Here is a 13550-nt window from a genome sequence, read left to right as displayed (position 1 = left end):
TACGGGCGTGATGTTTGTGTGCGGCTAACATTTATAACCGCAACTTGCATGTTATCGCATTCCATTTGAATATTATTTAACACTCGACGCAAAATGAAGTTTGTGACATCATAGCCCCCAAAACAGATGGACCGATTTTGATGAGGTTTATTTGTTCCTAAGCTAGTTCAATCGATTTGATTCGTAGCTTAGTTTAATAAGTTCAACCGTTTTTGAGATGTAGACCTTATAAAAATAATAATGCTGGGGGTTTTTCTGTACTTTGCTAAGTTGTTTGGTTATTCTGAAAAAAAAAAAATCAGGTATTTTAGGAAATGAACGGTAAGATTAAAAATCTGATAAGTCAGAGCACTGGTAAGTGCAGACTGGATACTAAGGGCCGAGTTTATAAGTTTAGGGAGGGATTACCGGAGTTTCTACCCCAGGTAGCATGTTTTTGGAAGCGCCAAAATCAAAATATGTGAACACAAGATCATTTTTCACAATTTTATTCTTCCATTACAAAAATCACACCCAGTGTAATTTTGTACGAATATACATAGATACAATAAAACGCCCGAAGACTCGAGCAAACAAAAAATAATAACAAACAAAATTTTAACACAACACCTATTTAATACAGAACACAATCATGATCGCGTACAAATATTTCAAACACTGAACAAATATACAGTAAAAACTTAAATATCATTAAATAAAATTATGTCTTCTCTTTCCAATATAAATGCTTTTTAGGGGAATGGATGAAAATTTTAGAAACGCTTGAAACTTTTTTTATCGATAGGAATAATCTTTCTAATTAACAGAATAAAATATCACATTTTTAAGTAGCATCGTTTGACTCTATTTTGAATTTCCCGCGACTCAAAAAAGCAGCGTCAAGTTGCCGCGCCGCGTCGAACAGCAGCGTCAAGATAGCTGCTTGCAGGAATGATCTTCACTGTTACAGAAACCATCATCATCATCATTCAGAAGAATCAACACTAAATTAGGTACAAGCACCAAAATCCCATTGATCAACATCCAACTTACTCTCTACTTACAGTTATAATAATAACCACATAAACCTTATTTATCAATGTATATTTATATGATAGCAGCCAGTGTGCATATAAATGCAACTATGATTGCAAACGGCAGCCAGGTTTTCACGAAGGCAGCAACACTGAAAAAGAAAGATATATTTTTAAACAACCTAGGTACCATCAGACCTACAGAATGGCTAGCAGTTAACACACAAATTACTTTTAATCGCTTGCAAGTTACTACATCTTTTTCTTTTTCAACTTTGTTAGAAAAAGATGGACTGAATGACAAAATGAACAAAACAAGTCAACAAAATAACCCTAGTCCTAACCAAAAAAATAAATGTATGTAGTGAGTATGTTTGTTTGCTACACTTTCACGCTTAAAGTATTCAACAGACCATGATGAAATTTGGTATGGAGGTAGTTTGAGACCATGAGAAGGACATAGGATAGCCTTCATCCTGGAAAATTGTTAAGATTTCGCAGTCAAAGTCACGAGCAACAGTTAGTATCTATTTACTAATATTCTAAATGCGAAAGTAACTCTATTTGTCTGTTTGTTTACACGCTTAACTTCTTAACTGATTAAGGTGAAATTTGATGTTATCTTCAAATCTGAAGACTGGGAAACACATAGGATAGTTTTATCCCAGATAACTGCATAGTTCCCATGGGATAGCACAGCGATAAAAAAAATTCGTTGCAGATGGAGTCCCGCGCAAAAGCATGTTTCAAAACAAAAATTGAAGGTATAAATCTTTTATTAAAAGAATGTTCAATTATTTCTGAATCAATTGAAGCCTTGCAAATTGATTTTTATATACTTTTAAGAACAAATGTAGTTACTATTTTGTATATTGCTGCTGTGGATGATAAATGTTGAAGACCACAATTTTTAGCACAATAAAGAGTTTGAGTTTACCTACTGTATCTTTGATTCTATTATCATTTATGTGATGATGAAGCATGGTAAACTAAATAAAGATATTAACACGAGGTAGCAATCAATTTCACACTGAATATAAATAAAACATTTTTTCGCTCCTTACAGACTAGTTGCAAACATTGTGTGGTATTTATGCTATAACAGCAAAGTACACCCAACACAATACTTCATGCATTATTTATAGAAATTTACGTAATGTTTACTTTGTTCTTTCATTTCATTTTTAACTTTATTTATATTTATTTCCTTGGTCAATTAAGTATTCTTTGTGCTGCTAATGTGCTGGTCTAGCCAGTTCTTAAATTGATTCACATTCAGTGCTGAGACTACATGTTTGGTAGTTTGTTCCATGCCTTGACCACTCTGTTACATATTTGTTCTTACAGCAGCCACGGTACAGTACCGTCAGCATTACATGTAGAGGATCACTTTTTTGTTGTGAAAGTATGTAAGCCATCGTTTGTTGGCAGAACAGTTTGTATTTATCTTACTGGAGCTAATTGAAAAACAAGATAAATACATATGAACTTAACAACTAAATATGATGGAAAAACTATATATACCAGACCTGTAAATAACTATTCTAATAACTAAAATTTTAAATGAAAATACTTAGTTACCTGACATATTTGGAGTATGGGATCATGTAGAGGGCTAATTTGACCATATTCCAGTTTTTGCAGCCCCCATAGCTCATTATGTTCAGCGCCGTAGCAACGTGGGAGTGGCAGTTATCATAAAATATGACATGCTGGAAAACAAAAATGAGAAAGTATTTTATTATGTATATGACTTAATATAAAACCAGACAAGTGCAAGTCCAACTCATGTGGAGAGGGTTCCCTATTGGCCTAATTGTTTGATATGATGATATGTCACACAATATAGTTTTATCCACTCAATTGGCAAATTAGTTTCGGAGTAAATTGGCTGCGAGATGGACAATTTTTGAGTTATGGAATCCTAAAAATGGTCATAATTGAACATCTATAAATAGAACAGATTAATACAGCAGTTTGTGAGACACATCATCATCCCAGCCTATACAAGGTGTTTGCTCAGAATCTAGGGTAGAATCAATTACACTATGTTTTAAATCAGGTTGTGTTTGTGTTTTTAAATCCCTTTTTTATTGTGCCCAGTCTAAAAGTTACGACTGCAACGGCACCAATTAAATATTTTAGCAAGGTTGCATACTGTTTCGATAATTTAATACTGGCCGTTTTGCTGTCAATGTGTGATTTTCTTCTCAAAACTTCAAAGCGCAATATAGTCAAAAATATCCAATAGGTATACTTTCTACCAGCTATAAAACTAATGCAGCAGTTGATATTTTTTAATGATTTTTGTCCTACCTATCAAATACTATACCTAGTGACACGACAGAGATATAATGTGGCAATTAAACATTAACAATGTGCCACTAATGCACTATTGTAACCAAAGATGACCTTTTATAGGTAAAGTCATTCACGATGACATGTGCCGTGGTTCTTATTACAATATCATTAATGCCTAATTTTGTCAAAATCACATGTCTTTATGGGTGGCACTAAGTATACATATTTAAACATTTTCCTTTGTTACCACAAAATGATTTTTGAATGTGAAATTTAAGGTAGAGGAAAGTTACCATTCGTTTTTTGTAGATCTCTGAAGCTTCTGCCACCGCAGCATCCCAGCCCGGCTGTCCGTTGTGCGCCTTCTGTGGCATGAGCTGCCAGTACTTGGTGGGGTTCCCGAACGCCATCAGATCCTCCGACACGAAATAAGGGCCTGCGAAGTCGCGGATCACCCCGCTTGAGGAACAGATGCCCATATGACCGAGAAATGGAAAGATCCATCTGTAGTTACAAGAAATATATTGTATTTTACACCATTCACGAAATTAAACTATAACGTTAATTGTTGTTAAACCAGATTTCTTTTTAATTGGGATTCAGTTTCAGTTTACTCACGTTAGAACGGGAATTGGAGTCCAAACTATACAATAAGGATAACGACAACGTTCATGATCAATAGGATCCATTAGTCCGGCTTGTTCGCGATCGATCGAATCAATAGGGCTTTCCGGACTCTGGTCACCATTCATTACGAGTTCACACAATAAATTACCGTTAGAATTAATTAGTTAATTCCAATATAAACAAGTCGATAAATAGAAATCGGGTAATTAAACTTTGACAGCCTTTTTCCGTTCTACGTATGAATAAAGCGTATTTTGGTTGCCCGTTGCCCCTATTATTGCGTTGCGCATTTCGTAAATTGGACCGGTTTTATAACTAGCAGTTTTAAGGTGCGGCCTCATGTAGCCGCTCGTGGCTCGTTAACACATCCGTTTTTGCTAGTGGCAACTTTCAAACGTAGGTAGGTTTGATTGAATGAATGAAAATATCATTTTTTGACATTTGTGTATTGTTGTGCGTGCGACGACGATGTTTGGCGCTTTAATTTTGTGAATTATTATTTTTTTGTATTGTGGATAATATATTTATGATTATCCAAGATGCCTGCATTTCTCAAATATATAGATATGGAGAATTTCAAGTCCTATCGGGGCCAGCACCGGATAGGACCTCTGAAATCTTTCACAGCCGTCGTTGGTCCCAATGGCTCAGGTGAATACTTGTTATTTGGTTTTCCATATCTTTGTAGATATGGTCGTCAATGTAATCTTTGGTACATACTGATATATTACAATAATTATTATGATATATTAACATTTTAGGCAAGTCTAACTTCATGGACGCCGTGAGTTTCGTGATGGGTGAGAAGACGTCGTTGCTCCGTGTTAAACGGTTGAGTGACCTCATTCACGGTGCCTCCATCAACAAACCCGTGTCTAGGAAGTGAGTATTCTTTGAGTTTCGGTTAAAACTATTGACAGGAAATGCTATGCAAGCAATCAGACAACCTCAGTCATTTGTAGACTGCGTATTGGTCATACCTGCACTGCCTCCCGCCTGTACAGATGGGGTATTGTCCAATCCCCCCTCTGTTCATGCGGCTTGGAGGAGGGTACCAACCACATCTTTTTAAATTGTATAAATGAGTTGGTCCCACTTTATAACATTCTTTAATACTACACTGAAACCAGCTATAAGCTACAAACTTGGTCTCTTGCAAATGCTGGCTAATTTTTTTACTTATGATTTTGCAGTGCATCGGTAACTGCAACATTTATACTGGAGGACATGACAGAGAAGCAGTTCCAGAGGTCTGTTATTGGACAATCCTCAGATCACAAGATAGATGGTCAGGTAAGTTAATGCCTTTTTACTCCTTATTTTTTTTATATTAAAGCCGTCAAATTGTCAATATTATAATCTTGACGCCATTTGACTTTAGCTTTCAACTTTGATGCTGGCAAAATTGTCCCATTGATCAAAAGTCATTTAATAAAAAAAATGCAATAAGCAGCTTGTTTTTTTTTGCCATATATATGCATTGTTGTATGTCTTACAATTAATGTCCCTGTCTTGCAAGTCCAGCTAACAATGGTCTTAGAACACTAAATTGAGCACTGTTTGTGGGTTAAAGATAATGATCCTACAACACCAATCAGGGCTATCTTTAAACATCCCCATCTTGTATAATTTAATAAATCTTCATCTCAAAACATCAAGTCAAGTCAAGTCAAAATATCTTTATTCAATTTAGGCTATAACAAGCACTTATGAATGTCAGAAAAAATCTACCACCGGTTCGGAAAAACCTCTGTTGAGAAGAATCCGGCAAGAAACTCAACAAGGTATATTTTTATTAAACAGATTTACAATATTATTAAATGATATCTATCAATCATCATCAATAAATCCTCTTTTTTTGTAAATCATTGGGGTTTTCTTAATTTTATTTTTTATTTTTTTGAGTGTTCTGTTAGATGTAGTGTAACAGTATTCTCACATTTCCATCTCAAACATCTGTTTGCAGTCAGTATCAGTGAGCAACTACCTGGCAGAGCTGGAGCGCCTCGGCATCAATGTAAAGGCCAAGAACTTCCTGGTCTTCCAGGGTGCCGTCGAGAGCATCGCCATGAAGAATCCTAAAGAGAGGACGGCACTCTTTGAAGAGATCAGTGGGTTAGTTTGAAATCTTTTTTTTCGAGAAGTAAACAAGCCATGCAGGGCTGCGTTTAATGTGGTGCTCTGTGGCTTCCCATGAGGCTGGCATAGTCACATTTGGTTTACATGCCTCATTAGACAAAAAAAGCGATATGCAAACATACTTACAGAAAAAACCATGTTGCAGGTCGGGTGTGCTGAAAGAGCAGTACGAGGCCTGCCGCGCCGAAGTAAACCGCGCCGACGAGGAGGCGCAGTTCAGCTACCAGAAGAAGAAGGGCGTTGCTGCTGAGCGGAAGGAGGCCAAGTTCGAGAAGGAGGAGGCTGAGAAGTACACCCGCCTCAAAGAGGAGCTGGTACGTCCCATAACTCTTACAACTTGGCTTTTGAATGTAGTGTTCCCTCTCTCTCTCTTTTCCGTGAGCGCAAAATCAAGAGGACAAGGATTTTTACTCAGTTTATTGTCATATTTTCGTACAGTTCAAGCATGGCTTGTACAAAACAGACTTATAAAAATTTATGAAAACTTGAAGTTATCATTTGAATAATGATGGCTCACAATTCTGGGCAAATAAAACCAAAATTAAATTAGCATATTTAAAAAAAATTGTTTGCTAATTTTGAAATTTCAACTTACCTACGTATTTATTTTCTTTCTTGCGTACATACAAACATTGCAAATAAAATAAATGCTTGTAAAGAGTACGACTATGAAACGAAATGCTCAGCTCCATTTGCGCATATTGCCTGTTTAATGACATCTTCATCTTTAGAATTAGGAAGTAGTACAGTCAAGAGCACAGATATCGACATGGCCAAAGTTACAAAAATATGCTGGTTTTACATATAGCATATTGACGAGGTTTTCCTTTATTTTCAGCAAGAACAAAAGGTGGAACTTCAGCTGTTCCACCTGTACCACAATGAGAAAGAGATCCAGAACCTGGAAGAGACCTTGCAGCACAAGCAGACGGAGCTGACCAAGATAGAGAAGAAGCGGCAGAAGGCCGAAGACGGGCTCAAAGAGAAGAAGAAAGAGTCCGGCACCATTCAGCGGGAGCTGGCTAAGATCGAGCAGGATATTAGGGAAGTTGTAAGTAAAAGATATATTTTCCTATTGACAGTCTAAAAGTTCTGTTTACATTCTTTAAAATTTAGTTTTTTTATGTTATTTTAGTTTATTTAAACCATGTGATCTGAATCAGAGTTTAACACACATATCAGCACAGATATCCATGTCATTAAAGAGAAGAAATATAAGCCTGAATCTTAGAATGTTCATAATCATGTGGTCCATGTTACACCTTTTATTTCTCATGGCACAGGAAGCGGAGATATCCAAGAAGCGTCCGACGTTCATAAAGGCGAAAGAGCGCGTGTCGCACACGCAGAAGAAGCTGGAGAGCGCTTCCAAGACTTTGGAACAGGCGCGCAAAGCACATGAGGCGCACCAGGCAGACCTGCGCAAACTGGAGGCAGAGCTGCGCGCCGCCGAACAGCAACGCCAGACCTGGGAGACCGCCGCGCTCGGACAGCCCGCCGCCAGGGCCGACGTGCATCTGGAGGAGGCGCAGGTCAGTCACCCCAGCAGCACCAGGCCCGGGAGACCGCCGCGCTCGGACAGCATTGGTGTTTACGTAACATTTGGACGGTGCTCAGTCCTCATCCTGCACTTATCATATTCACTCAAAATTTGTATACTTTTTTAATTTTGGTATTCTCCTCTTCCAGATCCGCGAATACGAGGAGCTGAAGATGGAGGCGTCCCGTCAGGCGGCGCGCTACCTCCAGGAGCTGGACAGCGTCAACCGCGAACAGAAGGCCGACCAGGACCGCCTCGACAACGAGCTGCGCCGCAAGGGAGACCTCGAGAACAAACACCGGCAAAAGGTAACGCCAGCACCAGCAGCGCCGCGGTACGGGAGCTGGCAGCTGCGGCCGCGGCCTGGAAGGACCAGGACCGTTCGACAACGAGCTGCGTCGCAAGAGGAGCTGGGAAATAAGTCCACCGCTGAACAAAGGCCTCCCCCTTGGAACGCCCCAATCAACGACAACTCTTACGATGTCGTCAGTCCACCTGGTGGGAGGTCTGCCAACGCTTCCTCATCTGGTTCGTAATGACCACTCGAGGACTTTTCCCCCCAAGGGTTAACTCTTCGAGCTATGTCTCGCTTTGAGCTCGATAGGATACCGGACCTCCAAAGACCTTAAAAATCTCTCTTCATCTGAGTGCATATTTATCAAGTTTACATCAAGATTTGGGTTACCTAATGATTCGCCGACTATTTTTAGGCAGATTATTGATTGGCAGACAACGTTTCGTCGAGTAACGGTACGCCGATGGATTTGTACGCAGATGTATTGTTTCGCCGAGTAACGTTTCGTAACGCAACCTTTAGCAGACTATTTACTTCGCATATGAGTCAGTAAGCCGAACAACTATTAACAGAAATTCGTTTGGCTTATTAATCACTACACATTTTGCACGTTTGGTCGAACAACCTTTCGCTTTTGTAACGGTTGAACTATTATTCAGTGCGCATTATCAACTTTTCGCATCTTTTCGTTTCGCATATGGAATGGCATTCAATACCGCGAATATGTGTGGATTACGGCCTCATTAGCATTTTTACACGCCGGCCGTGCTGACCGCGCATTCTTTATGATTTTCTTATGTACCCTCACAAATTTTAAACGTATAACGCAAGTAGTAAACGTATTATTGACCATCATTTGTATTTATTTTATATTGGAGTCTAAACAAACCAAGTCGCGATGCTAGCAGTTCGGTTCTGGCACTTCGCCGGCCGCTGCCGCGGCACGCTCGCTTCGCTCGCTCGGCTCGTGCATTGTTGGTCGCAATTCTACCTAACACTCCTCCTCGCTGACGCTCGTCGTCGCACCTAAATACATTTTGATAACAGCTAGTATAAATACCTAGTCAACTCAGAATAATCCTACCTGTCGTTTGGCCGATTTTATCTACGCAGATTACGAAACAAAAATCAATACTATTTAACAATATGAATGCCATGTGATAACTCTGCTTATCGTGTCTCGACGAACAGTTAATTCGACTGAACATTAAATCTACTTATCAATATGAATGCCATGTGATAACTCTGCTTATCGTGTTTCGACGAACAGTTGTTCGGTTAACTGATACAATTACGAAACAAACAATCTACTAAACGTAAATCTGCTTATCGCTATTCTTCCTACCAACTACCCGGCGAAACTAATAATAGGCGTAACGAAATTATACCAAACGTTGCTCGGCCAAAAGAAAAATCTGTCAATAGTTGTCTGCGAAACGAAAATCTGCGTAATTAAACTCGGCGAAACGACAGGTCACCCAAGATTTGTCCTTGAAAATCTCAGATGATTTTGTGTAGGGGAAATGAGGGCTATCGTTTTTTGTCTCACTAGATGGCGCACCGTTGCGTGAGGTTTTTAAGTATGGCTTTCAAAGTCTGTTATTAAGGGCGTGAAAACAAAGTTTAGATTAAAATTATATTTAAAACACCTTAAAACCGTACCATAAAAATATCGAGCATGCCACAGTGTTGCATAGTCCCCGTTTTGTTCGGAAAAAAGGGAGGACAAAGGTTTCCGAAAGACAAGACTGTCTCAAAACACAGACATTCATTGCCCCGGAACGCATATTTGCCATAATTAATTTCAGATATTGCAAATTATTCACAAAATTATTCTAATTATAAATAAACCCGCGTAGCTCACCCAAAAACTATGAGATTTGACATTTCGGAGACCTCACGCTACACTAGCGCCTCTAGCGGCGAATTCATACGCGATAGCCCTCATTGAGAGTTACCTCCCTTCTCTCCACATGGATCTGCAACCTGGTGATGTAACAGTAACAGCTGTGTGTTGTCGGCAGGGCCACGAACGTAACGAGGCGATGAAGCGCGTTGAGAAACTCAACGAGCACATCCGCAGCTCCGAGCAGGCGCTCGACGAGCAGCGGCGGCTGCGCGCAGAGTTGCAGGTCAGGCTGACCCCCTCTTCAACGTGGGGGGAGACTAGAACAGGACCAACCCTACACCCTCAGTAATCCTACTAATATCTTGAAATAACAACCACTGGGCTTACAGTCATGAAATTTGGTATGTAGATAGCTGGACATCTGGAATAACACATAAGCTACTTTTTATCCTAATATTCCCACGGGATAGGGATAAAATGTCGAAATAATAATCGCTGGGCTTAGAGTCATGAAATTTGGCATGGTTGTTATAATATAACGTCAATGAAAATCACTATGTAATTTTAGGGAATTCCCACGAGAATTTAATAAAATTTCGGAATTTCAATTCAACTGCTGAATCTAATGATTTACGCGTGCGAAGCCGCGGGTAAACGCTAGTTTAAAATAAACGTTAATTTCGTTAATATTGGTACGATAGTAGCCTTAACTGAGTGAGTTTGGTAGGGTAAGCTTTGCTCACGTCTCTCGCGTCATTCTGTAGATTGGCAGTGACACTGCAAGAAACACCCTGCAAATCGTGTTTATACAGCCTTTGCTTTTATTTTATGCACTAGTGCATAAAAAGTCATTTTACGTCGCCTAGATTCCGCATAAACGCGAACTTTACGAGCATGAGAAGTAAAAAATACTTTTAATTATTATATATATATATATAGTCCTCCACATCGGTTTCGATGACGGCGACCCTGACTAAATATATCCATTGTATAAAATTTTGCAAAAAAACAGCTATAAAATAACAAAGAAAACAAAAAAACACTTATTTTCTAGCGTGCGCTCTAATATGGCTCGCTAGACCGAACTTAGTCTTGAAAACTCTATCGCAGGGTGCACAATAGAGTTGGCCTTGTGAATTGTATGTATAAGTATAGGAGGGCTTGGGTCTGTCTTTTAAAATTTGGCGTTTGAGATCGAGTGCTGCCAAGCGGTTCTCTTCAAAAGCGCCAATCGATCTGAAGATGGTAGAACGCCACGAAGACCTGTTATTATTATTAATTTTTAATTATTATTGTGTACGTGAATCGAAGTTCTCAGCGTTTACCTAAAAAATAAAAGGCTTGCAGCCTTATTCATAAAAAGTTAGAGCCTCCTTGAAGGCTCCTTGAAGGCCCGATGCTAAAAAACGTGATTCATAAACGTCTGTTAGCGCTAATCAGGCGATCAAGGCTTTGCTAAAGTTAGAAGACCGTAGACCCTCCTTTATCTCCCTGCTAAGTCACAAAATGGCCGCCTCAAGTTTGAACAGCTGACTTTGACAAGAGCAAAAAACCATACCGAAGATATTTTTAGTGAAGGGTGAAGTTACGCAGTTTAAAAAAAATCCAGGAAATTTTTTTTTTAGGAATTTGCATTTAAAAATCTTTTAAATTAGGTACTTATTACTGCTACTTTACTACTTTACTAACAATAAATATGAAAAAAATAAAATTAGGATGATTAACATAATTACGGCTTTTTGCACTGCGGATCGGAAATGGCGGGAAAACAAACAGCTCGCTTTTTATTTTTTCCCGCTAATTTGCTGTCACTGCTGTCAATTTTTTTTTTTAATTATCGATGAGGCCATTTTTTGTCTTTGATTTGTCAAGGTGGCCAACATAACGCGTCTAATCCGTCTATCAGCAGCTCAACAACTAGCAGACTGCTAGCAAGCGTTTATGAATCATACTTCTTGACAACCGTCTAACAAGCTTAATCAGTCTGCTAACTAACAGACCGATCAAACCTCAATTAAGGATTTTTTATGAATAAGGCTGTTGGTCTATATTTATGTTGTGTGGTGTGGTGGGGTGTGGTGGTGTGGGCAGGCGGACGTGGGGTCGTGCCGCAGCCGCGCGGACGAGCTGCAGGCCGCGCTGGAGGAGGTCGCGGCGCAGCTGGGCGACGCGCGCGTCGACAAGCACGAGGAGGCGCGCCGCCGCAAGAAGCAGGAGATCGTCGAGAACTTCAAGCGGGAGATACCCGGCGTGGTAACTATTACATATTGCACCAGCCACTAACGACACTCCGCGACCGCCGGTATTGCCGTTTTTAGGGTTCCGGAGACAAATGGCAAAAAAGGAACCCTTATAGTTTCGCCATGTCTGTCTCTCTGTCCGTCCCCGGCTTTTCTCAGGGACTCAATGCTAGAAAGCTGTAATTTCGCACGGTTATACATGTTAACTATGCCGACAAAATGGTACAATAAAAAAATTAAAAAAAACATTTTTTTAGGGTACCTCCCATAGACGTAAAGTGGGGGTGATTTTTTTTTCGCATCCAACCCTATACTGTGGGGTATCGTTGGATAGGTCTAACCATTAAGGGGTTGCTACAACGATTTTTCGATTCAGTGATTTGTTTGCAAAATATTGAATTTAAAGCGCAATTTTTCATTAAAATCGAACCGAGCAATATGAATTGAAGCGGAACGCCTCATCTGCATTGGCTCTTACTGCACGACTTTCTACACCGTGTTATTATTGAATTCCGTTAAGTTAAGGGAATATTAAGGAGGCCAAATGAAGTTAATTTCTTCAAGTTACTAGTCGCCTAACTGTTATTACGCAGTAAAACAGTAGATAAGTTCTTAATTTACGACTTTTATAAAGTCCGTAGCTAAAGTGTTGAATTCACACATATTTAGCAAAAGAAGGTAACAAAAAAATATTTTGGTCAATGTCACTCATTAAGTTTGTGATTTTAACAGTTTGACCCTTAACAATTGTACGTGACGTATGAAAAAAATCCATTTCGCCAATACTTAAGTTACCAGTAGTCTCTATCAATGAACTGAGCCACGTTAACAGAAATAATTGCAGGTGGTAGGACCTTGTGCAAGGTCCGCCCGGATTGCTACCACCATCTTGCTCGCTAATCCTGCTGTGAAATAGCAGTGCTTGCACTGTTGTGTTTCGGCGTGGAGAGTAAGACAGCCGATGAAATTACTGGCACGTGAGGTATCCCATCTTAGGCCTCTAGGTTGGCAACGCATCTGCATTCCCCCTGGTGTTGCAGGTGTCTATGGGCGGTTGTAATCTCTTACCATCAGGAGACCCACTAGCTCGTTTGCCATCCAGTCGAATAAAAAAAAAACAATATACGGAACTTAAAGCTAAATATTATATGCATGCATTTAATTGATGCGTTTAGTGGACATAATTAAAAAAGCGTGTTATTGAGGGTATCCGTGACTGGGTACTTGGCGCTGGTATCGTAAGATCCGTTCGACAACTTTGGCATTTGCATCACATCTGTGATTGGCTAAATAACTAATGAGGGCTATCGCGTATGAATTCGCCACTAGAGGCGCTAGTGTAGCGTGAGGTCTCCGAAATGTCAAGTCTCATAGTTTTTGGGTGAGCTACGCGGGTTTATTTATAATTAGAATAATTTTGTGAATGTTTTGCAATATCTGAAATTAATTATGGCAAATATGCGTTCCGGGGCAATGCATGTCTGTGTTTTGAGACAGTTTTGTCTTTCGGAAACCTTTGTCCTCCCTTTTTTCCGAACAAAACGGG

The 13550-nt window shown here is 39.6% G+C and overlaps 2 protein-coding genes across 2 annotated transcripts in view; one reads left to right on the top strand and one right to left on the bottom strand.

Moving 5' to 3' along the window:
* Positions 1-472: 472 nt before the first annotated feature.
* On the bottom strand, positions 473-4190 carry LOC141437066 (transmembrane protein 222). Its single transcript, XM_074100274.1, has 4 exons — positions 3933-4190; positions 3608-3818; positions 2595-2725; positions 473-1165 (listed from the first exon to the last, which is right to left on the bottom strand). The coding sequence occupies exons 1-4, from the start codon at positions 4064-4066 to the stop codon at positions 1087-1089; spliced, it is 555 nt and encodes a 184-aa protein (XP_073956375.1). The 5' UTR covers positions 4067-4190; the 3' UTR covers positions 473-1086.
* A 187-nt stretch (positions 4191-4377) lies between these two features.
* SMC1 (structural maintenance of chromosomes 1) overlaps positions 4378-13550 on the top strand; it is a 33946-nt gene continuing 24773 nt past the window's right edge. The window contains exons 1-10 of the mRNA XM_074100269.1: positions 4378-4592; positions 4703-4823; positions 5135-5234; positions 5908-6056; positions 6226-6394; positions 6919-7131; positions 7364-7612; positions 7770-7928; positions 9940-10047; positions 11856-12017. Coding sequence (XP_073956370.1) covers positions 4481-4592; positions 4703-4823; positions 5135-5234; positions 5908-6056; positions 6226-6394; positions 6919-7131; positions 7364-7612; positions 7770-7928; positions 9940-10047; positions 11856-12017 — 1542 coding nt within the window. The 5' untranslated portion in view covers positions 4378-4480. The remainder of the gene's footprint in view (positions 4593-4702; positions 4824-5134; positions 5235-5907; positions 6057-6225; positions 6395-6918; positions 7132-7363; positions 7613-7769; positions 7929-9939; positions 10048-11855; positions 12018-13550) is intronic.

The sequence above is a fragment of the Choristoneura fumiferana genome, chromosome 17 (genome assembly GCF_025370935.1).
Source record: "Choristoneura fumiferana chromosome 17, NRCan_CFum_1, whole genome shotgun sequence".
Classification (NCBI taxonomy): domain Eukaryota; kingdom Metazoa; phylum Arthropoda; class Insecta; order Lepidoptera; family Tortricidae; genus Choristoneura; species Choristoneura fumiferana.
This window is presented reverse-complemented; position numbering and strand designations above follow the sequence as displayed.